This window comes from Adiantum capillus-veneris, chromosome 22 (genome assembly GCF_014529385.1).
Source record: "Adiantum capillus-veneris isolate H3 chromosome 22, ASM1452938v2, whole genome shotgun sequence".
Lineage (NCBI taxonomy): Eukaryota > Viridiplantae > Streptophyta > Polypodiopsida > Polypodiales > Pteridaceae > Adiantum > Adiantum capillus-veneris.
Window position 1 is genome coordinate 106731334 of NC_140952.1, and position 24502 is coordinate 106755835.

The 24502-nt window shown below is 44.9% G+C and overlaps 1 protein-coding gene across 1 annotated transcript in view; it reads right to left on the reverse strand.

Annotated features, from left to right (window-relative positions):
- The window catches only part of LOC147429967 (transcription elongation factor-like protein), a 46478-nt gene extending 22404 nt beyond the window's left edge, over positions 1–24074 (reverse strand). Inside the window, exon 1 of the mRNA XM_086496147.1 lies at positions 23872–24074. Coding sequence (XP_086352273.1) covers positions 23872–23984 — 113 coding nt within the window. The 5' untranslated portion in view covers positions 23985–24074. The remainder of the gene's footprint in view (positions 1–23871) is intronic.
- Between the last annotated feature and the right edge of the window lie 428 nt (positions 24075–24502).

Sequence of the window (24502 nt, forward strand, 5' to 3'; positions counted from 1 at the left end):
CGCAAATGATTAGTGGAGACCTCTCAGCTATGGAGAAGGATATATTTTTGCATATGCTGGCTAGTTTTCCTGATTTGTTCATTACTTCATATGAAGAGATCAGAGGGTTCAAGGGTGAAGAGATGCATATAGAGCTGAAAGAAGGTGCTAAGCCAGTGCGGCAAAGGCTAAGAAGGATGGGTCAAGAGCAAATGGAAGCCTTGCGGGTAGAGGTGGACAAGTTATTGAAGGCAGGGTTCATAGTTCCAGTGGAGACCACAGAATGGGTGAGTCCAGTTGTAGTCAGTCCAAAGAAGGATGGGAAGTGGAGAACTTGTGTGGATTTTAAACCCTTAAACGCAGCCACTAAGAAGAACCCATATCCTCTTCCATTCATCGATCAGATCTTGGATTCAGTGGCAGGTTATGAGAGGTATAGTGTGTGTGATGGTTTTTCAGGCTATTTTCAATTGAAGATTGCTCTTAAAGACCGCACAAAGACAACTTTTATTACGCCATGGGGCTGCTATTGCTACACAGTATTGCCATTTGGGTTGTCAAATGGACCTTCCTTCTATCAAGAGAGAGCCAATTGGGTGTTGGAACCATTCATTGGTAGTTGTGTTAAAGCTTTTATGGATGACTTCTGTGTCTATAGCAGTAGGGCTGATCACCATGAGAAGCTGCAGATGGTATTGGCTCGATATGATGAATGTGGAGGACAACTAAATCCAAAGAAATGTTATCTAGCACAGCCAAGGGTGAAGTTATTGGGCCATATGGTGTCAGAAAATGGCATTGAGGCTGATCCAGATAAGGTAAAGTCTATTATTCTTCTTCCATCACCTATGAGTACGAAGCAATTGGCAACCTTTATACACAAAGTGAAGTACATGGCACGGTTTATTCCATTGTCTTCGCAGCTTCTTTATCCATTACAGCAAGTGGCAAAGCATGATCCATTGCAATGGGATGACAAGTGTGAAGAAGTGTTTCAAGAGGTGAAAGAGGTGTTAGGGGGGTTGTCAGCCATGCAGGCTCCTGATTGGGAGAAAGTTTTTTATGTAAATCCATCAGTAGGGGATGATGCCATTGGAGCCATGCTATTGCAAAAGGGGAAGGGCAGCCATTATATGAGGCCAGTGTATTGTGCAAACCGAGTGAAGTTGGTAGCGGAGAGAAAGTTATCGGAAGTAGAGCTAGTGATGGCCAGTGTAATATTTGCTTGTCGACGATTTCGTCATTACTTGCTACCACGGCCTTTTGTTTTCTTGACGAGTTATGCCTTTTTGCCACAGTTAATTAATGGTATTAACATGTCAAATGTGGTGAAGAAATGGGTAATTGAGCTGCAAGAGTTTGAGTTCTCTTTTCTAGTGGAAGATAGTACAAGGGCTACCCTAGCTGATTTGTTGACCCACAAAGAGAATCCCCTTATTGTTAAGGAAGAGGTGGTGAGAAAGGTAGTTGAAGAAGTTCCACATATCAGCAATGCACATGTGTTGTTCTTTGATGGTTCATACAGAAAGAGCCACGATGCAGCTTCAGGGGGTATAGCACTTTATGATCCAGAGGGGAAGCTAGTATGCAAGAGAGGGTTCAAATTGGATGCGCATAGTAACAATGAGGCTGAATATGCTACATTGGAAGCCGGATTACACATTTGTTTGAAGCATGGGGTTCGAAGGTTGAGCATAAAAGGTGATGCCTTGTTAGTGGTGAAGCAAGTGTTGGGTGTGTGGAAGAGCAAGAACACCTCATTGAAGGAAATGTGCTTTAGAATTAAAGGCCTGTTAAAAAAGTTTGAAGCATGGAGCATCAGACACATTGAACGTGCTCTAAATGGAGAGGCACATGAAGCAGCTCAAGGCATGATTGGGGAGCTATTCGTGTTGAGGACCAATTAACCTATTTATCATGGCAGGGAAAGTTTGGCTCAAGAAGAGGAGTTTTTGCTAACAGGAATCATTCCAAAGGAGATTCAGAAGTCTAAGAAGTATGGCTTTGTGCGTAGAGCATACAGGTACAAATTGATTGGTGATGTCTTATACATGAAAGGGGCTGATCTCGTGTTGAGACGTGTACCTTGGCGGGAGGAGCTTTACAGAGTGTTGGAAGAGAATCATGAAGGCGCATGTGGTGGCCATTTTGCTCTAAAGATCACCTTGCATAAGATTTTGCAAGAGGGGTATGTATGGCCTAGTTTGCACAAGGATGTTCACCATTGGTGTAGGTCTTGCAATAGATGTCAAGCATTTGGGAAGAGAGTGTTGGAGCCAGAGCTACGAAAAACCATTATGGCGTTTGATGTGTTTGAAAAGTGGGAGATTGATGCAATAGGCCCGTTACCTATCACAAGCAGGGGCAAAAGCTATATCTTGACGGCAGTGGACTATCTCTCTAGATGGGCAGAGGCTATAGCAATAAAACAGATCACTGCAAAGGATGTGGCAAAATTTGTGTATGATGAAATATGTTGCAAGTTTGGGGTGCCATTAGAGCTACTTTCAGATAAGGGGCCAGGATTTAGAGCTAAACTGCTAGACTTCTTATGCACAAAGATGAAGATTAAGCACCAGCATACCACTCCTTATTACCCGCAGTGTAATGGCTTAAATGAAAGATTCAATGGTGAGTTGGTACAAATTCTTTCTAAAGTGACAGAGCACCAAGGAAAGAATTGGGATTTGGAATTGCCTAGTGCATTATGGGCTTACCGTACTTCGGTGAAGACAGGTACAGGGTTTACTCCATTTCATTTGGTGTATGGAAAGGAAGCACTATTGCCTGTGGAGGTAGAGTTGTCTGCGGTCAAGATGTTAGAGAAGTTGCTTGGGTCGCCTAGTGATGCATTCAAAGAGAGGCTCTTGCAGTTACAAGAGGTCCAGTTGGATAGGATGAGCGCATTGGAGCATTATGGGCAGATGCAGGATAAGGCTTTGGCAAAGATAAATGAACAGGTCAAAAGTAAGGGTATCAAGAAACATGAGTTGGTTTTGCGCTACAACAGCAAACTGGACAACACCTTCCAAAAGAAGTTTCAAATTAAGTGGGAAGGCCCTTTCAAGGTAGTGGAGTGTTTCCCGAATGGTACATATCAGTTGGCTAACTTGGATGGGATTTTACATACGTCAAGGGTAAATGGATTGCGTCTTAAGTTATCATGCCAGGTTGATGATGGTGGAGCAAGATGAGTTTTCTGAAGAGCGAGTGATGTCTGTGAAGGATGAGGAGACCTGTGATGCGGCGAGTCTCATATCTCTCTTTGCTGCTGCTGATCATGAATGATCTAGCAGGCTAGGGGATGGGCAAATTATGTCAGGAGTTTTTTGGAGCAAGGGATTGCGCATATGTACATATACATGCATGGTGCATCGAATAAAGGATTGCCCATTTTCTAGAGCCAGGTGGTTATGTGGGGCCCACATGTGTACAGGTAGGACAACATGTACATAGTACATCGATTTTCACTATTACCAGTACCACTGTGTTTTTCTACAATAATGAGGAGTTTATAGCGCGTAAAACTTCTCGAGGAAGCTATCCGCGGGCCGACGACATGAGGTTAGCAGGTGCGTCAGATGGCATCGAGTGGCGTCAGGAGGCCGAACGGGGTCAATATTTGCACGTGGATGAATACAGACACAACGTGGGTGTTTGCTTGTGAGAATTATTCAGAAAGGTCATCATGAGGACCTTTTTTTGGGGCCACTTCATGTCACAAAAATACGGAAGCGTAAACTGACGTTTAATTGCACTTCAAATACTCAAGAGAATTAGAGGAAGAGAGAAAACTTGACACTCCATTGGGGACCAGAAGATGGGCTGGTCCCCCCCCCATAAAGAGAATATCTTTATTACTAAGGGAGAATCTTTACAAGCACAAGAACGGGGCATACGCCCATCCTCTATTCTTTCTTCTGTTCTGTTCTGACTACTGACTGAGAAAGTGTTTCCACTTTCTTTCTGCTTAGGGGATTTCCCATCTTCTGCGAGACTGGTTGGAAGCTCTCAAAAAGAGAGTCTATCTTCCAAAACAGCTCATCGGAAGCTCTCACAGAGGAGAGTCCATCTTCCGTTATGTGTTGCCTTCATGCTCATTCATTCATGCATCGAACACAAAAGAGAAACAAGCAAAATGCACACGCACATGCTTGCTGTAATTTTCTGCACATAACCTGAAATTCTTACCTGTGCACACCCCTATGCCGAAACAGAGGTCTTCTTCGCGATGGAATCGCCCAAACTTGATGTAGACTTAGGATAAGGAGAGAGAAGAGAATTTCTATGGCTGGTCTGCTGAAAACAGCCCTAATCGAGGTGATTAGGGGCTGAAAACAGAGAATTACAACAGCCGCACTCTACTAAGAGAGCGTCTACGGCAGCTTCTCGCGATGAAACTTCACCAGAAGGTGTCTATGACTGTGAGATCCCTTGTTCTTGACAATGGGAGCACAAGGCTACCACATATGTCGCAAGGGACTGCTCTCAAGCTTCAATGGAGGGCTCCACCGCGTAGAGCACGCTCACATTAGGGGGGGTAGGTGCACTGCCAGCCCTGAAAATGGGGGAGGGGGGGCTCCTAAATAGCCATCAGGGAGAGGAGGCGCTAGGAAGAGAGAGAGGGTAAGAGTGAGAGTGAGAGAGAGTTAGTTTGCATTGGTAAGTGTGCCACTTGGCACACTTACTTTAAAAACTTAAAAACCATTCAACTTTTGACTTTAAAAACTTCTAGCTCATTAATTAAAAAAATGTGCAACTAACTAACAACTGCTACCAATGATTCTTTTATGAGAACACCAAAGGTCTACCGGCGCAATGCCGCACGGGCACTGCACCGCCTTTACCTGTTCACACTTGTCCGGCCGCCCGCCCGGGCACGGACCGTTAAATTTAATTTCACGAAACTTACCCTAAGGCTTTATTAGCTTTATTAGCCTTACGGTCACTGTTCTAAGGACCCCATCTCATTCATGTGCTTGTACTGACGCGCGTATTTTTCCTGAGCCTAAAATCTGAGGCTACTGCTTATCCCTTTCTGAAGACCCGATTTCCCAATCACTAGGGCTTCAGGGTAATTTCTGCTAAGGTCCCTCTGAGGTGTTCTAGCCCGCATTTAGGCTCACCTGAGGCCTTAGAACAGCTAGGTCTATTCTGGTGTGCACACAACTAATTAGATAATTCTTTTCTCGTAAATAAATTAATTATTTACAAAGTCTGACTTAGTTACATCCCTCTTGGTTCTAAACAGTTGACCTCAACTGTAGAGCGTCAACATAACTGTGCAAGATGTCAGGGTAGTCCTTGAGATCGGACTCAGTCATCCACTTTGCATCTAAAGGAGTGTAATTCTTGAACTTGACTAAATACTTTCGATGTAGACTCCCCGACTTGAGTTGTCTCTCCGAGTGGTGTATTATCTGTTCAGGTTGAAGGATTTCCTCAGTCTCTTCGACTTCTGGAGGATCTTCTTGTACGGGCGCCACTGGAGGAGGTCCAACATATGGTCGGAGGAGACTGACATGAAAAGCATTGTGGATGCGCCAGTTAGAAGGCAAATCCAATCTGAAAGTCACATCATTGACTTTATCTGTAATTTTGAAAGGGCCGTAAAATCTATGGGAAAGTTTGACAACTTTCCCTTTGCCGACCCGCTTTTTCAATCTAGCTTTCTCAAACCGAAGCAGGACATATTGTCCTTTTTCAAGATTGAGATTCCTTCTGTGCTTGTCTGCTTTTCTCTTCTGTTGCTCTTGAGTACGAAGAATCGCTTGCCTTACTTGTTGATGGGCAATATCAATATTGCGCACAAATTCATTTGCGGCGAAGATGTTTTCTTTGGTCACCATAATAGGAAGTAAGAGTGGCTTCCCGTAAATAATTTCGAAGGGGGCTTTACCAGTTGAGGAATGTATGGTATTGTTATACGCAAACTCAACTATTGGTAAGTACTGTTCCCATTCGGATTGTCGTTCCGAAACATAGCACTTGAGGAGATCTAAAACAGTGGCATTAGCGATTTCGCTTTGACCATCTGTTTGAGGGTGATAAGCTGATGAAAAATCAAGCTTAGTTCCCAAGTTTTCAAACAATGCCTGCCAAAATAGACTAGTCATGCGGGGATCTCTATCGCTGACAATAGTCTTTGGCAATCCATGGTGTTTAAAAATCTGAGCTAGAAATATTCTAGCCATGTGATCAGCTTTGATCGTCTTTTTTACTGGAAGAAAATGTGCTTGCTTACTGAACCTGTCTACTATAGTCCAGATTGCATCATTTCCATTCTTGGATCTAGGAAGATCCGTAATAAAATCCATGGCAATACTTTCCCATGGCGTGTTAGGCACAGGGAGCGGCTGAAGCTTGCCATAAACTTTATGTCTGTCATATTTCACTTTTTGGCATACTAAACACTCACGTACATGTTTTTCAATGTCCGCACGGAGTGTTGGCCAAAAGAAATACCTTTCGAGGGCACTAGTGGTGGAAGCAATTCCCCGATGCCCAGCATAAGGAGAATTATGTGCTTCATCCATCACCTTTTGTCGTAAGGGCTGAGCTATGCATATTGCTTGTTGACGATAGAGTGTATTATCCCTGATAGAATACGGTGGCTTTGAGTGACCAGCTTGAAGATCTGCCCAAATTGTAGCAAAGTCTGGGTCTTGAGGATACATCTCGCTGAGAGATTCTAGTTCCTCATGATAAATTGTTGTTAGTGCAGTGATCTTTGGACGCCTGGAGAGAGCATCTGCAACTGCATTCTTCGTTCCAGAAGTGTGTAAAATCTGAAAATGAAACATTGAAAGAAAGTTGGCCCATCTCATCTGCTTTTCTGATAACTTTCTTTGTGTGAGGAAGTAGCGAAGACTTTGATGATCTGTCTTGATAATAAAATCAGCTCCTAATAGATAGTGTTTCCAAATGGAAAGAGCATGAATTACTGCCATTAGCTCTTTCTCGTATATGGAGACATGCAACTCTGCATCTTTAAGGCGCCGACTTTCATAGGCTATCGCGTGACCCTCTTGGTTCAAAACTGCTCCTACACAATCTCCAGATGCATCGCAGTATACCTCGAAAGGTTTGCGAAGATCAGGGACGGTAAGAACGGGTCCGTGATTGAGTAGATACTTAAGCTTTTCGAAAGCTTGTTTTTGTCCAGACCCCCAATGGAATGGAATCCGCTTCTTTGTCAGGTCATGAAGGGGACCTGCTATCACGGCAAAAGCTCGAATGAAACGCCGATAATAAGAACAGAGGCCAAGGAAACTTCGTACATCATGTACTGTAGTTGGCGTAGGCCATTCTACAACTGCTTGAATCTTATCAGGGTCCATTCTCACCTGGTTGTGAGATACTATATGGCCCAAATAGTGGATTTCTTTTAGAAAGAACTCACTCTTCTTAGCATTCACAAATAATTTCTGTTTGCGTAATTCTTCAAACACTAAGACGAGATGCTTATAGTGTTCGTCTTCCGTCTCTGAGAAGATTAAGACGTCATCAAAGAAAACGCCTGTAAAGCTTCTGTATGAGTGGAAGATTCTATCCATCATTCTGTTGAATGTAGCTGGTGCATTAGTGAGCCCAAAAGGCATCACTAGAAATTCATACAACCCGAAGGTTGTTCTAAATGAAGTCTTATGCACATCCTGAGGAGCTATGCGGATTTGATGATAACCGCTCTTCAAGTCTATACGACTAAAGACACTGGCTCCTTGTAACTTATCAAGAATGTCGTCAATCCGAGGGATTGGGAATCGATTCTTGATTGTGATCTTGTTTAGAGATCTATAGTCTATGCACATGCGGAATGTGCCATCCTTTTTCTGTACTAGCAAGACAGGTGAACAATATGGAGAAGTACTAGGCCTTATTAAGCCCTTCTCCAAAAGTTCGTTAACCTGCTTGAGAATTTCCTCTTGCTGCATTAGACTAACTCGATAAGGGGGCTGATTTGGAGGAGAACTTCCTGGGATCAAATCAATTGTATGATCCTCAGGTCGCGAAGGTGGGAGTTCATTTGGAAGTTCATCTGCAAAACAATCTTTATATCTTTCTATTAACTTAAGTCTTTTTTGCTCTAAAGAGGAAGAAAGTTGTGAAACAGACACATCTCTCTCTCTTGCAAAAATCAAGTACGCTGAAACACACTTTTTCCTTTCTTTCTTGATGGCAATGTGGTTGGCGATAGGAATACGCCAATCACCTGCATCTGCAAGTACAAGATACTCCTTTCCTTTATGAGCAAAAGATAAGGTTTTCTGAACATAGTCAGGAATGGGATGCATCTTGTAGTGCCAAGGCATTCCCAAGATAACATCGCATCCTTCATGTGAAGCTAGTAAGAAAGACTCTTGATCCTTGTAGTCGTCGACCTTTAGATTCAACTTCCCTATGATTGGAGTAGAGTTTGAGTTCTGCCCTTTGAAAGCAGATTGCGCTTGAATAGAGACTCCGAAACGATTGGGCTGCAGGTTCAGGTCGTCAGCTAGCTTGGTAGAGATGAAGTTGTCTGTGCTACCAAGGTCAAACAAAATAAGAGCCCGCTGGTTGTTGATACTACCCCATGCTTTGAGAAGAGCTCTTTCTTTTCCATCCTTGGTTGTATTTCCCTGTACATCTGGGACTGCATTGGAAGAGGGTGGTTGTGGAGGTTTGGTAGGACAGTCACCCTTCATATGACCAACTTGTCCGCACTTGAAGCATCTTCCTTCACTAATGTATGTTCGCAACTCAGCAGGAGAGAGATATCTCCCTTTCTTGGGCTGATTTGGCTTTGCTTCTGCTTCAGAGGCGGTTCTTTTCTTCTTTTGAGAAGAAGTAGAAGAGGTAGGCTGCTCATGGAGAGCCTTCTGCTTAGCATGGTAAGTGCTTTGCTCCATCTTCCTGGGAGTACCCTTGTCATGTATTCCATCAGCTATGCGGGCTGATTCCATAAGTATCTGCAAATTACCTCGAGGGTAAAGCTTCATAGCCTTTTGCAAGGCTTCATGCAAACCTGCTTCAAACTTGCGCATCTTCTCCGAATCGTCAATCTTCTTGAATGGAGTGACTTTCAAGAGAACGTCCCAAAACCTATCCACATAGCGTGGAACAGTTTCGTTCTCTGACTGTGAAAGTCAATCCCATTCTTTCTTTACCTCTTCCTCATAGTCTAGAGGAAGGAACTGTGCGTAGAACTCCTTCTTGAAAGCGGTCCAATCTTGGGGTTTGCGATCTTCCAGGATAAGGGTTAACCACCAATTGCTGGCGGTGCCTTTCAGGTACAAACTGACATGGCGAAGCTTGGATCTTTCTTTAAAATTCCCTTCAGCAAATGCAACTTCAAATTGGCGGATGAAAGCCTAAGCTTTGTCATCATCACGCCGTCCATTGTAGGTGTCGAATTTCACATCTTTACCTCCTGACTTGAATGTTTTCTGCCTGTGGTGCTTCTTCTTATGGTGCTCCTTCTTTCGATGCTTAGACTCCTTGGGGACAGGAGTCCTTTCCCTTGAATGTACTTCTTGCTGCGACGGATCATCGAGAAACATGTCTTCCGGAGAAACTATGTCTTCCAGATCCTTCATGAAAGAGAACTGAGGGGAATCAGGGGGGTCTTGCTCTTGAACTTTTGGATTAAACCGCACATGACGTTCTGGAGATTTCTTCTGCCTCTCGTGCATGCGGGAAGTTCCAATCAAAGGATCTTTTCTTGGTTGTGGCGCCTTTGGGTTCTGCGGGATTTCTCCCGACCCCATCGGCATTTTCTCCTTCCCTTTGTCAAGAGTATGGAGAATCTTTTGGACTTCTGGATGGGAGAGAGCTTTCTGCAACTCTTCCACCTGTTGTTGAAGGAGAGAACTCTATCTCGCGTCCTCCCATTTCTGCAGTCTGCCAAGAGTCGTCAATCCCTTCAGGAAGAGAGAGAGGACCTTGCTCTGATACCACTGTCACAAAAATACGGAAGCGTAAACTGACGTTTAATTGCACTTCCAATACTCCAGAGAATTAGAGGAAGAGAGAAAACTTGACACTCCATTGGGGACCAGAAGATGGGCTGGTCCCCCCCCCCATAAAGAGAATATCTTTATTACTAAGGGAGAATCTTTACAAGCACAGGAACGGGGCATACGCCCGTCCTCTATTCTTTCTTCTGTTCTGTTCTGACCACTGACTGAGAAAGTGTTTCCACTTTCTTTCTGCTTAGGGGATTTCCCATCTTCTGCGAGACTGGTTGGAAGCTCTCAAAAAGAGAGTCTATCTTCCAAAACAGCTCATCGGAAGCTCTCACAGAGGAGAGTCCATCTTCCGTTATGTGTTGCCTTCATGCTCATTCATTCATGCATCGAACACAAAAGAGAAACAAGCAAAATGCACACGCACATGCTTGCTGTAATTTTCTGCACATAACCTGAAATTCTTACCTGTGCACACCCCTATGCCGAAACAGAGGTCTTCTTCGCGATGGAATCGCCCAAACTTGATGTAGACTTAGGATAAGGAGAGAGGAGAATTTCTATGGCTGGTCTGCTGAAAACAGCCCTAATCGAGGTGATTAGGGGCTGAAAACAGAGAATTACAGCAGCCGCACTCTACTAAGAGAGCGTCTACGGCAGCTTCTCGCGATGAAACTTCACCAGAAGGTGTCTATGACTGTGAGATCCCTTGTTCTTGACAATGGGAGCACAAGGCTACCACATATGTCGCAAGGGGCTGCTCTCAAGCTTCAATGGAGGGCTCCACCGCGTAGAGCACGCTCACATTAGGGGGGGTAGGTGCACTGCCAGCCCTGAAAATGGGGGAGGGGGGGCTCCTAAATAGCCATCAGGGAGAGGGGGCGCTAGGAAGAGAGAGAGGGTAAGAGTGAGAGTGAGAGAGAGTTAGTTTGCATTGGTAAGTGTGCCACTTGGCACACTTACTTTAAAAACTTAAAAACCATTCAACTTTTGACTTTAAAAACTTCTAGCTCATTAATTAAAAAAATGTGCAACTAACTAACAACTGCTACCAATGATTCTTTTATGAGAACACCAAAGGTCTGCCGGCGCAATGCCGCACGCGCACTGCACCGCCTTTACCTGTTCACACTTGTCCAGTCGCCCGCCCGGGCACGGACCGTTAAATTTAATTTCACGAAACTTACCCTAAGGCTTTATTAGCTTTATTAGCCTTAGGGTCACTGTTCTAAGGACCCCATCTCATTCATGTGCTTGTACTGACGCGCGTATTTTTCCTGAGCCTAAAATCTGAGGCTACTGCTTACCCCTTTCTGAAGACCTGATTTCCCAATCACTAGGGCTTCAGGGTAATTTCTGCTAAGGTCCCTCTGAGGTGTTCTGGCCCGCATTTAGGCTCACCTGAGGCCTTAGAACAGCTAGGTCTATTCTGGTGTGTGCACAACTAATTAGATAATTCTTTTCTCGTAAATAAATTAATTATTTACAAAGTCTGACTTAGTTACACTTCACGTGGTGGCGAGATGCATTATTGGAAAAAAGTTGAGTGCCAGGTGTGCGGATGATGCAAAAAAGGTGACAACTATGCACTGCGAGGTCAGTTTTTGGCATATTCGGGGTCTGTTTGAGGTCATCTAAAAGGCCAAGGGTGCCCAAGTAAAAAAGATAAGTGTGGGAACTGAAAAACAAGAGAGAAGACCAGGAAAAACGTGGAGAAGAGAGGAGGAACAGCCGCAGGTGTGTTTTTGCTCATTTTGGAGCCTGTTTTGGCCGTAAACTGCTCATCCGAGGTCGGATTTGAGCACTTTGACATTGTAGACTGGGGTTTTGGGCCGTTCCGGACGCGATGGCGCTGTCCATTTTGCCAAATTCCTCACCCTTTTTCTGCTGTTTTTGCTGTGTCAGTTTCTCCTATGAATGAAGCTTCTTCTCCAATTTGTGATTGTATCTGGCATATTTTACCTATATTGTGTGAGTTGTTTGCCCCATTGGTGTTGGCCCAAGCTCATTTGTATCTAAACATCAGAAATTCTCCTCTTTTGAGCTGATTTTTTAGGGTGTGTGTGTGTGTGTGTTTGTGTGGAGTGGGCAAGTGGATAGTCTCTCTCCTCTCAATCCAGAGGTGTGTTCCCTGTCTCGGCCAGGTGTGTTGTGTAAGCCGAGTGGTGCCCCATAGTGTGTGTGTGTATCTTCCCAAGAGTGTGTGTCGGGTTGTTATAGAGGCGCTGTGTGTGTTTTTATCCCGCTCACAGCGCATGTGTCGACAGGTGTTGAATACATCAGTGTTCACTGTGAGCATGTAGGACATAGATGCAAACGAGGACGTTTGAGATTTCAAGAGGGGGGTATGTCACCAGCGTGTGACTACTATATATCCTTTTTGTGGATTTCTTTCTTATTATTTATTTACTTTCACTTTTTGGAAACACCCCTCGGGAAATCTAATTGCCCTGCATTGCATAGCTAGTGTGGAACTGTTCAGAGGGAGTCCACGCCTGAGGGCAAGAGATCACTAAGGTTGGACAAGGACTATGGTTAGCCAAAGTGAGGTCATTGACTAGCCAAAGTGGAATCCTTTGCTACAGAGGCTACATTTTAGTTCTAGGTGTGGCTGCAGTGTACAAAGGGGGTCAGATGACCTAGTAAGATACAATGGCAGCATCTCCTAAAATTTAGGGAACTGCTATTTTGGGACCTGAAAATGTGTTCGCGTCATTACCTCCGGTATCACTAGGGGAACATTTTACAACTCTGCCGCGAAGTCAACTGGGCAACCGGTCAGGAGATTTTTAGGCGGCAACCCCGAAACGGGAAATGGCTTGTAAATGTGCCAAGTGGCACATTTCTGTGCAGTTTCCTCATGCACGAGAAGGGGGCGCTGATTTTAGAGAGAAGGCTCATTTTCATGCCGTCAGGTTGAGAGCTTCAATGGAGTGCTTCCTTTCCCTCTTATGTACAGTGCGGTGCCAGGAGTGATGCCCTGCACGCTACGCATTGCTCTCTCTCCCCCCTATGGCAGTATGTTATGCCCCACTAGTGGGCTTTTCATTTGACCAATGTACAGTTATGTGGGTTCATGCGCGATCGCCGAGGCAAGAGCCTCTTGCACAGGTACTGGAGTAGCTAGCGGCTAATCCCTCGCAGGTACAGGTGAATTCGGAGAGGTTTCACGTCACAAATCTCGTCCGATTCAAAGGGCAAGTAGCCCTACAAGTGCGGGAGCTCGAGGGCTTGCTACGGATGCGACCGGCACGCAAAACGGAGCCCGAAACAGTGAATTACAGCCTGCTGTGTATTTTTGCAGGTTTAGGGTTTTGGCCCTAAACGGACCCTAATATCCCCAGGAAGTTCGGGGACGCGAGGGGACCGCTGTACAGGTGATCTGGCACTTTTTCGGGGCTGAAAACAGGGAATTCAGCGTGCTGCAGATTCTCGCCGGGTTTTGCAAAGTGCCCGTATGCGTCGGGAAAGTCATTCACTGCGTGGGAATACTGACTGTGAAGGGTCCTAGTACAGTTATGCTGCCGAAATTGGGCCGGAACAGTTGAAATTCAGCCAAGCTTGTGCGGGGCAGCTTGTAGGGAACCACAACGTTTACTCCCTCTTTTAAACAATAAAGAAATACGGCCAATCTGGTGTCGGTCTTCTCATACAGGTGCATTCTAGCAGCCTGTATCCCTTTCCCCTTTGTTGTGTCTTGAAAGTACCGGTAAAGTGGGCGACAAATTAAATGGGTGAAAGCAAATAAGGTTTAATCTAAGGTCTACCGCCCTTTTTGAAAGTACAGGCCGGTTTCACAAACTGTGCTCAAGGTTCCTTTTGTTCTTATGGAAGGTAGGGCCTTCCGTTCTTAATGAGAGAATGCTATGATCACAAACAAAGTGAATGGGCAGTGTGCGTGCAAGTGTATGAGACTGAGAGATAGAGAGAGAAGAGAATACGACACAAGAGAAGTAAAACCCTCCTCCGAAGGCCCTACTCTCGTCGATGAGAGTGGTCTACTTATGATTGCACAATCTGGTACAATGATGATACATGGAAACTGATGCAACTTGGGACTATGTCGGTGACGACGACGGGGACAACAAGGATGACCTAAGGGCTGAAATCTGTGAGCTTCTACTGCTGTCCAAAAACGCTATGGGCTGAAATCTGCGATTGAGTCAAAAACGCTGATTCGGGGGCTCTTTTCTGTGGGTCTTTGACGCTGAAAATCTGCAGGTTTAGGGCTGAAAACTGAGGCGTCTTTAGGCTGAAAATCGATGGTCTTTCCGGGCTGAATCTGCTACTCCTTTTAGGGCTGATCTTGCGGTTCTTCTACTGCTACAAATCACGATTAGAAAAAGACATAACCGGCATACCATTTTGCTTGAGAGAGCGCCAATCGTCCTTCAATCGTGCAAGGTACTGAGGTGGCATAAACCGCGCCTTGAGCTTGTCTTGGAAATCAGCCCAATTGAAGGAAAGGGACGTGAATTCGTCGGCTTCCTCAAGGTGCACGGCTAACTGTGCCTCTTACCATGCATGGTACCAATTAATGGCATCACCGGCAAGGTACATAGCTGCCGTCAAAACCTTGCTATTTCCTGTCTTCTTAGTTGTCGTAAAATAAGCATTAAATTGATGCAACCAAGAATGAATAACCGTAGCATCCATCTTACCATCATACTTACTGAAAGTCAACTTCTCTGTGACTGGATGGTTGGAATCCGCATCCTGGCTTGCGCCACTTGATGAACTCCCACGATCTTTGGGTGGTTCGGACTTCGAGGCTAGTACTTGTCGAATCAATTCTTGAGTGTGTAGTTCTTTTTGAGCCTCACGCTCGATCTCCAAAGCCACTCTTTGAGCTGCACGCTCGGCCTCAAAGGTCGCGCTTCGTGCTGCTGCTTCCACCTTTCTTTGTTCTTTTCTTTCTTTTCGTTCGTCACGCTCGTGTTCTAAAGCAAGGCGATTTGCTTCTTGTTGTGCCAACGCAATTCGATTAGCTTCTTGTTGTTGGGGCATCTTGTTCATGCGAGTCTCTTCTTGTTTGGCCATCATAACCATCATCTGCTTGACCATTGCCTCCATAGGGTTTGGTACACTTGGTGGCGTAGATGGCCAAGGGGGAGGGTCGAAAAAATCTCCTAGTAGGGAAAATTCTTCGTCGCCTCTCTCATGCTCATCACCTGTATACGAAGTATCCATTCCGCTTCGGGTGACGACCATGAACTATGATCTTTGGTTCTTAAGTTCACGAGGAACTTGGGTTCTTGAGGGTCTTGAGGTTCTTGAGGCTTTCTTTCGCTTGCAAACCGTGTTTGAAGGATCTTCTCTTCACCCGAGTTCTACTCCTTTCCGCGGGCGCACCCCTTGGCGGCCTTCCGCTCACACCAAGGTTGCTTTTTCCCACCTCATGTCGATTGGCCGGCCACTAAGTGCAGGGTCCGCTCTCAATGAGTGAAAAGAGACACAAGGGGAGGCTGGACAAGCCCTTCTTTCCTGGGACTCCTGTCACTCTTCAAAAACATGATTAGGAATCGACACGCCCAAGCGAACTTGGGTTCGTGCGACCGCAACAAGCAAAAAATTCTTGTGATTCTTGTGGTTCTTTCCTTGAGTGATATAGAACACAGCCAAAGCTCTAATACCAATGTAAGGTCCAACGGAATGAATGTTTGCGCTTTGCTCAAGATGAGTGCTCCGAACTGTGCTCAAGGTTCCTTTTGTTCTTATGGAAGGTAAGGCCTTCCGTTCTTAATGAGAGAATGCTATGATCACAAACAAAGTGAATGGACACTGTGCGTGCAAGTGTATGAGACTGAGAGATAGAGAGAGAAGAGAATACGACACCAGAGATGTAAAACCCTCCTCCGAAGGCCCCACTCTCGTCGGTGAGAGTGGTCTACTTATGATTGCACAATCTGGTACAATGATGATGCATGGAAACTGATGCAACTTGGGACTATGTCGGTGACGACGACGGGGACGACGACGATGACCTAAGGGCTGAAATCTGCGAGCTTCTACTGCTGTCCAAAAACGCTATGGGCTGAAATCTGCGACTGAGTCAAAAACGCTGATTCGGGGGCTCTTTTCTGTGGGTCTTTGACGCTGAAAATCTGCAGGTTTAGGGCTGAAAACTGAGGCGTCTTTAGGCTGAAAATCGATGGTCTATCATGGCTGAATCTGCTACTCCTTTTAGGGCTGATCTTGCGGTTCTTCTACTGCTGCAAATCGCTACTTAGACTGGATTTGCAAGGCTGAAATGGGACCAAAAAACGCTGGGCTTCTGTGTTACAAAAACGCTAGGAAGAAGGTTCAAAAACGCTAGCTGCTGGGTTTCATTAACGCTAGGGCTGAGATCATTTGGTGGCGATGATCCAATGCTGGAAAACGCTAGGCTGAGCTATTGTTGGCGATGGGAATCTGATGTAGAAAATGCCATGCTGGGGATGCATTTGCAAAAACGCTAAGAGAGGTAAGGGGGCTATGGCGATGGTTCTTGCTTGGGGGAAATCCACCAAGGGTCTTGTGAGAAGTTGCCTGCTGAGCTTGGCTCCTGTTGCCTCTTCTGCCATTTAGTGCTAACTTTGGTTTGCTTACATATTTTCTTACCCAAATTGCCCTACCTACTTTTATTGGAAAGTCACTTAAATTAATAAGTGAAAAATGCCAAAAACAGGTAAAATAGGCTAAATGCACTGGAAAATTCCCCTGATGGATTCTGATGGGAATACTGATGATCATGCCGTGTGCAACCAGAGGATATGCATCTACACTAAGTGATTGGGCATGCACGGTCTACGAATAGACTCACAAAAGGTGCCAGATCACTTCTAATCTAGACTGACTCGACTAGACGAAAACCTTGTTATGGTGTAGCTTGTCCACAAACACATAGGGTTGGATGTGTCACGTGACAAAGATTGGTACCACGTTGCATGGGGACCGACCAATATCAGATGAATGAAAGCACAAAACTTTGCCGCACATGTGGCAAAGTGAAAGATCAGGAAGCCCTCATTTTCTTTGATGGAGGAGCCAAGGCCAACTTCATTGGCGGCTTGACTTGGAATTATGCTCGATAGGCTAAGGCCACAGGCGGAGGCAGTTCTAGTGGCACCCGGCGGACGGGATGTTGCCATTACACCTATCATTGGCAAACTTCGTTTGCATTGTCAAGGGTATTTAGGGCACGAGGACTTTTATATCATGCCTTTGGAAGGGTGTGATGTCCTTCTAGCAATCCCTTGGTACCACAAGAACAACGCCATGGTTGACTATCGGGCTAAGAAAGCCACTTTAACGAATGAGAAGGGCAAAGAGATTGTACTTGATGGGAAAAAAAATTGAAAGGTCGAATATGTTTGACCTCGAAAAGGAACGACAAGATTTTCTGCAAGATGAGGCTGATTGTTTCTTTGAGGACGTACCAGGCAAGTTGCCTCCACGTCCTGAAGATCACATGAATTGATTCCTAGTAGTACACCACCCAACCGGCCACCTTACAGAGTTAGCCGAGGCCAAAATAAAAAAACCATGAACCAGAACACATTTCCACATTACAAGGATCGATCATATACTCGACAAACTTCAAGCCTCAAGGTTCTACTTGCCAAATTGATATGAAGAGTGGTTATCATCAGATCTAAATTGCTCCAGGAGACGTCTACAAGACAGCTTTTAAGACAACTTTTGGGAGGGCACTACGGGAGCATAAATTGGTTATAAATGCGAAAAAGAGCGAATTTTTCTTCCCTGAGATACACTTCCTAGGACATATCGTCTCAGCAGTAGGGGTCAAGATGGATCCTACCAAAATTTAGACTATTCGTTGTTGGCTTGATTTGAAAAATGTTCATGAGGTTCGAAGCTTATCTGGGCTTGTGCTCATATTATCGGTAGTTCATTCGAAAATTTGCAGAGATAGTTTCTCCTTTGCATATGTTGACTGAGAAAGGAGTCCCTTTTATTTGGGACCGACAGAGATTGCAGCCTTTGAGACTCAAAAGAAAAGTTGACTACTAGACTCGTGTTGGGCTTACCAGACTTGCAAAAGCCATTCAAAATTTATTGTGATGCTTATGATCGTAGTTTGGGAGCAATCTTGATGCAAGAAGTCCATGTATTTTCTTATGAGAGCAAGGATGTTTTTACATCCTAAAATGGTTGCACAGATTTATGAAAAAGAGCTATTGGCAGTGATCCATACTCTTACTCAGTGGCAACACTATTTATTCAAAACTGATTATACAGTCTTTATGGATCATCAAAGTTTACGCTACTTCTTGTCATAGAAGCAGCTTTCGGAAAAGCAGATGCGATGGGCTACCCTCCTGTCACAGTTTCACTTCCAGATTGTCCATGTTCAAGGACAGAAGAATTTAATGGCACATGCAATGTCTTGGAAGCCCTTGGTCTGCGATTCATCACAAAAGCTTCCAGAATATGGTTGATCAGTATGCCAAGGATCTTAACTAGGTTGATATTTTTTTACTAGGATACAGGATGGGGAGAGAGTTTAAGGCTATTCCATACGGGATGGTTTGATGCGGAAAACGATGTTGTGTATTACAGAACCCTTGAGGGAAAAGGTTTTGACAAAGTGCCATTGTCCACCTTTTACAAGCCACCGCGGCATAGATACCACCTTGCAGGGTGTGGAGCGTTACTTCTATTGGCCGAGGCTTTAAAAAAATGTGGATGACTTTGTTCGCAGTTGTTTACAAAAGGTCAGGTTTTGACAGGCATAAGGCACACAGACTCTTACAGCCTTTACCCATTCCCCCCCGCCCCTGGGAAAGCATTGCTATGGATTTCATCTTTGATCTCCCCAAGACTCAAAGTGGGCTTGATGGCATGTGGACAGTCATCGACAAATTCAATAAACAGGCCCACTTCATTTTGGTAAAGAAGACAGTTAAGCCCGACCATTAGGCGAAACTGTTTGTCTCACAGATTTTCCGAATATATGGCATGCCTGAGTCCATTGCTTTGGAGAGAGATCCCCGGTTTACTAGTTTATTTTGGAGGGCAACTTGTAAGAACATTGGCACACAGTTGCAGTTCTCGTCCTCATTCCACCCAAAGACAGATGGGCAATTTGAGACTTCAATGGAATTGGATTTATTGAAGTCTTATATTTTGAATCAGAAGACTTAATGGGAAAAGTATTTGCCCTTGGTGGAGTTTGCCTACAACAACAGACGGGGAAGGCGCCATTTGAAGTATTCAAGGGTGCTAAGAAGGTTCATCAATTTCTAAGCACCTAAGACAAGATTCTTTTGAAGTAGATTTTTGAAAAGAAAAAAAAAAGGTCTAGAAGGCATGGAAGGCCATCTAGCCATTCAAAGGAGGAGGGCTCGTCCTCTTTTGATAATGACCAAATTAACAAGAAAACCAAGGAGTTGAAGAAAGGGAGTCAGGCCGTCCGGTTTGAGAAATTTTCAGGCTACCAGGACACCCATCGAGCCCTTGAATTTGTACAACAATTTCACGTCACCTTCTCTGGAGGACGGTTCTCAAAACATTCATCTTACTTGGAAGGAACTGTACAGACATGGTGGTTTACTATGTTGTTACGCAGAGAAGCACCTACGACGTGATTAAAGTTCAAGACAATTTTCACGTCAACTTGGATATCATATGAATATGCAACAGATGTCATCACAACTTGGCATCACTTGAAAATGACTGAGAACGATACATAGAATGACTCCTGCCATAGGTTTAGGGATACTTATTTGCCAATGTCTTCGTTTCGGAAGATTACTTTGAAAGACCAGATTGAGCGGTTTTGTTGTGGTTTGCCAAAAAAGAGTCCGCCAGATTGAAAAGAATAAATCAGGGGAACCGGAAGACAGCTCATCACAGGATTCTGGAGAATCAGAGGGTTCCGACGAACTAAGGGAACCAGATACAAGTTCATCAAAGGATTCCAGAGAAAGGGGATCACATGATAAAGCGTCTTAGTGTTTCGATGATTGAGATTGACATGCCAATGGACAGGGGGAAGCGAAAGACGCTACCGATAGGTCCCAAGGCACAAGGAAAGAAAGGGAAAAGAGAATCAACGTGTACATCAGAGAATTCCCCAGAGCCAGGATAAGGTTTTTGAAGCAAATCGATATGATCTAGATCAATATGATCTAGATCTGGATACTGCTTTTGCCAAGGTGTACAAGGCTCTTGAGAAGTTTCAAGCATGGCATAAGAAGGCAGCCAACAAGATTCGACATGACTTACAACTACAGGAAGATGATTGGGTGCTTGAATGGGTGCTTTTATGGTATGAGAAGGCACGCCTGAAAAAACCAAAGGAAAGGAGCCACTTTTTCCAAACCTAAGATATTATGGCCCTTTCCTGATTAAAGAGAAGATCAATGATGCATCCTTCAGACTGAAGTTGCGAAATACTTGGAAGATTCATAATGCTTTTCATGTGAATCTCTTGAAAAATTTCAAGGGTGAGGTGTCAGTCAACAGGGAGCCTGAGGCACAATCTGAAATGGAAGAGAGCGAGCAGATTCTTGTTTTGGAACAGATATTGGCTCACCAGGTAAGAAAAGAGAGAGGCAAAGTGAACGGCGGTTCTTAGTTAAGAACCATCCGGCATTGAATGCGAAGTGGATGGAGGAGGAGGACCTAGCAGATACCCCTCAGATTTGGAACTTTACCTTGACGCTTTGGTCTAGCTTTGGCTATTCCAAGAGTTCCCGAAGATCAGCAAGTTGAATCTGGTACAGGCGGGACAGCGCAAGAGAGGAGTTACTCCACTCCTTTGTCGCAAATTACCTAGAAAGAATAAAGTCACTGATTTTCCTTTTGGATTTCAGGGATACTGATGGGTTGACGGTATTCTGTTGGATGACTATGAAAGAAGTACTTTGACATGGAAATTTCCGAAATTGATTCTGATTGATAAACACTCTAACATGTGGCTGTGTTTGAGTGTAGGACTGAAAGACGAAATGACTGCAACTTTTCGATCTTGAGAATCTCTATAGACATGATCGCAATAAGACTTAGTTAATCCGACATCAGTCAGGTCCAGGATGGATCTAGATGCAATTGCTAAATACATTACTGGCAGTCATGGTCTGGGATTTGGAATGAATTTTTCTGTGATTGATTTGATTTGAATGTGATGTGAACGTTCAGTGATTGTCGTCTTTGTGCAAGTGCTGGATTTGTGTCGTCTAGTGCGTCAATACTTAGAGTCAATGTCTAATGAATTGGTTTATGGCTTATGTCTGACTTTGCAAGCGTAATCGAGGGCGATGACAATTCTTTCAAGAGGGGGGTATCTCACAAACTGATGACATGGCGGTACCGGCCAGACACACAGCCTAATGACATGGCATGACCACCCACGGACCATAAAATGATGACGTGGCAATGTGCTATACGAACAGGCTGACGTGGACAACTGTACGGATTTTCCGGAATTTGCGCTAACATGCTGACGTGGCAGACAGTACGAATTTCCGCGTTCTGCACTGACAGTTGTTGACGTGGCAGGTTGTACGGATTCCAACTAATCGCACTAACTGCTTTTTGGGCAGTTTTGGACAAGATGCTTTTGAGTTAACTCCTTTTGGGGCTCTGTTTTTGGCATCCTTTGTAAACTTTATAAGAGCCCTTGGGGCCTCACTCTACAGGGCATTTGGACGCAGAGTCTGAGAGCAGAGGTCCCTCGGGAGTTGTACTTTGCAATGACTAATGAAAAATAAATACCGAAAGGGACGCCAGACTTTGGGGCCAATACCTCTGGGCACGGAACTACGCCGGGCCGTGTCGTCTCTCTCTCTCTCTCTCTCTCTCTCTCTCTCTCTCTCTCTCTCTCTCTCTCTCTCTCTCTCTCTCTCTCTCTCTTAAAGTTCAGTAATTATGAAGTTTCTGTTCGAGTGTTGCTATTGATTTCTCACTTGCAGTGTCCAAGCCAGTTACAACGAAGGAACATGGAGTGTTACTACCCAAGACACGCCAGTTTTTTCATGCATTTTCGTCGCCGAAAACCCCTGTACCACCTGTGTTTTTGGCCTCCGCCTACGTTTTAGAGAAAACCTGCATTTTTGGGTAGATACAGCAGCGTTTCTCAAGAGGGGGGCAATGCTACCTTTGGTCCACCATGGATCTTGCCTTTCGACAATCGGTTTGGTATCCGTATAGTTGTTTTTGTGGTTGTGGTATGGGGTGGGATCATTTCGCAATTTTGATTGCATTTGACCAAGAGCCCAATGGCTGCATTGGCTCAAACAACCATGACCTATGTGTGGCAAGGCTCGGGTAGCGGATCTACTATGGGGGCCACCACTTTGGAGATCATGATTCTTCTTTTTTCGGACATTGCCGTTTCAATGTCCATCGACAAATCTTTCATGTTAACTTGTAAGACTTAAGTTGCAAGTACTTAGTACTAAGTACTAAGGTCTATGTCATGACTCATATGATCTATCATGTCCTAACTTTTGAGTTTGAAAACTTCTTGGTAGTCTCTCTTGGAGTGTGTAAAGACGTACGATTTTTTTCTTGCATTGTATGTTACGTCAACGTATGTCTAATTTTTTTTAGTTTGATTAGTACCGCACGTCTTCGTACGTGTACCCGTCGCAGGTGACCGTACGTGTCAACCCTGTTGCACATGAGCACCGCCTAGCACTGGGGAGTGTTCCCATTACAGTCTATAGTACCCAGCCTAGGTAGTACCGCATACGAAGCACCTCTTAATAATAATGTTTAACTATTGATAAGCCATCAGTCCATTTATAGTTGATGTATTTTATGAGGTCTGCCTGCCCTGTCTATATTAGTGGCCCTAGGGTCACCCATTGCAAAAGTAAGTCAGCACCCCTAGGGACAGCAAAACCATGACCTAGCGTTTTCAGCCATCAGCATCTCTGGCGTTTTCCACCATCACCTCCAACAACCACCTAATTCAGCCACTGTTTTCCAGATTCAGCTCAAGTCCAACAAATCAGCCAGCGTTTACAAATGTCAGCCCAATTTTGACATTGCCATCAGCCTCAAATCCCCAACAATTTCCCTGGGGTTTTGCATTTTCAGCCCTTAGCCTCTCTAGATCCCATCCACATCTCAGCATCTAGGACCATCGCATCAGCATTTGTGCAATCTAAAGCAAATACCTCTCTAGCAATAGAGAGGGTGGCACTTGGAGGGGGGTAAGGGACCCCATCCGGTGTTAGTCCTCTCTCTCTTTCTATCACTCACAGTATGTCTCCCTTCTCTCTCTACTCTACTGCACATCTCTCTCATGAAATAAAAGGAACCTTGCGTACCACTGAGCACTCATCCTGAGTTCTCACCATAAATCACTTCCGCTGCACACAACACTTAGGACACGCAGGTCCTCACTTGCTAACGCACGAGAGTGCAAGGAAGCAGGGCAACGCAAAACAATAGCGTAGGAGTCTTGATAAGGGAAGATAGCACACATTAAGCCTGCTTTGATACCAGTGTAAAGAAGCAACCCATGAAGACCTTGAAGCTCGCATACACCTGGCGATGGCAAGCTTGGCTCAGTCCCCCCCCCCCCCCCAACACACACAAACGTGAGCATCCGCCTCACTTCCCTCGTGGCCTGATGCACTGCCATCACGGCATGGGTAATTCACATGAGTGCTTCGGAAAAGTGACATATATACATTCTAAACCATGGCCAAGATAGAAAGCAGTGCTTCCGCAATATCTGTCATAGCCAGTCAAAACATAAAGTGCTGTCCAAGAGGCATAAACCGCCACTTTTCAGTCTAAACTGGCCAAAATTGCCCTAAAAACAGTAGACACAGAAAAACCTCTTATGCGTCAACTCAGAGACAATGGCACGACATGAAAACCCGAATTTGGAGCATTGCTCAGTTGCATTTTGCTCCCAGGAGAAAGAAAGATCAGAGATTTTCTGGTAGAAAGAGGCGAACTGCATTCAATTGGGAAGAGAACTCACATGCGACATTCAACGCTGCTCTCGTGGTTGCAGAAGGGGCAGCTGAAAACCGTGGAGAGCTTCTCCATCTTCTTCTTTGGAGGAGGCTTTGCAGACGATTTGCGTTTCCCCATCTCTGTGCGTGTGTCACGGTGTGTGCCTTCGAGGCTTTGATGCAGAATATGTAACGTCCAAGTTCGAACAGACCCCTTCAAGCAATTTCAGTCTACACAATCGAACCTTTGGCTTTTGGTGTTTTTTTTGGCCAACACAAAGGCTTCTTCCTGTTCACACTCAAGAAGTGGGTTGGGCGTGAGTCAGCAAGCAAGCTTAGCTTGTGGGTCTAAGCTTGCGGGTGGGGTATCAATGCGCAACTTAAATGGCGAAATGAGGGGCGCGCTTTTCCATTGGTCCAGCCAAGAAAAAATGGAGTGCACAATGGCAATCTGAACTCGGCCTTATTAGAGCCCCCCTGGTAGGGCCTTCATATTGGAAAGTCTTCTAGAAAAAGGAGAGGACACAACCTCATTTATAACAGCCCCACATCTACAAACAGGAGGTCACCCCCTTTTATCTGATACCTGCAATAGGTCAACCTCAACAACCTCATGCCTTTCCTGCTAATCAAGACAGGTCATGGCCATATAACCTA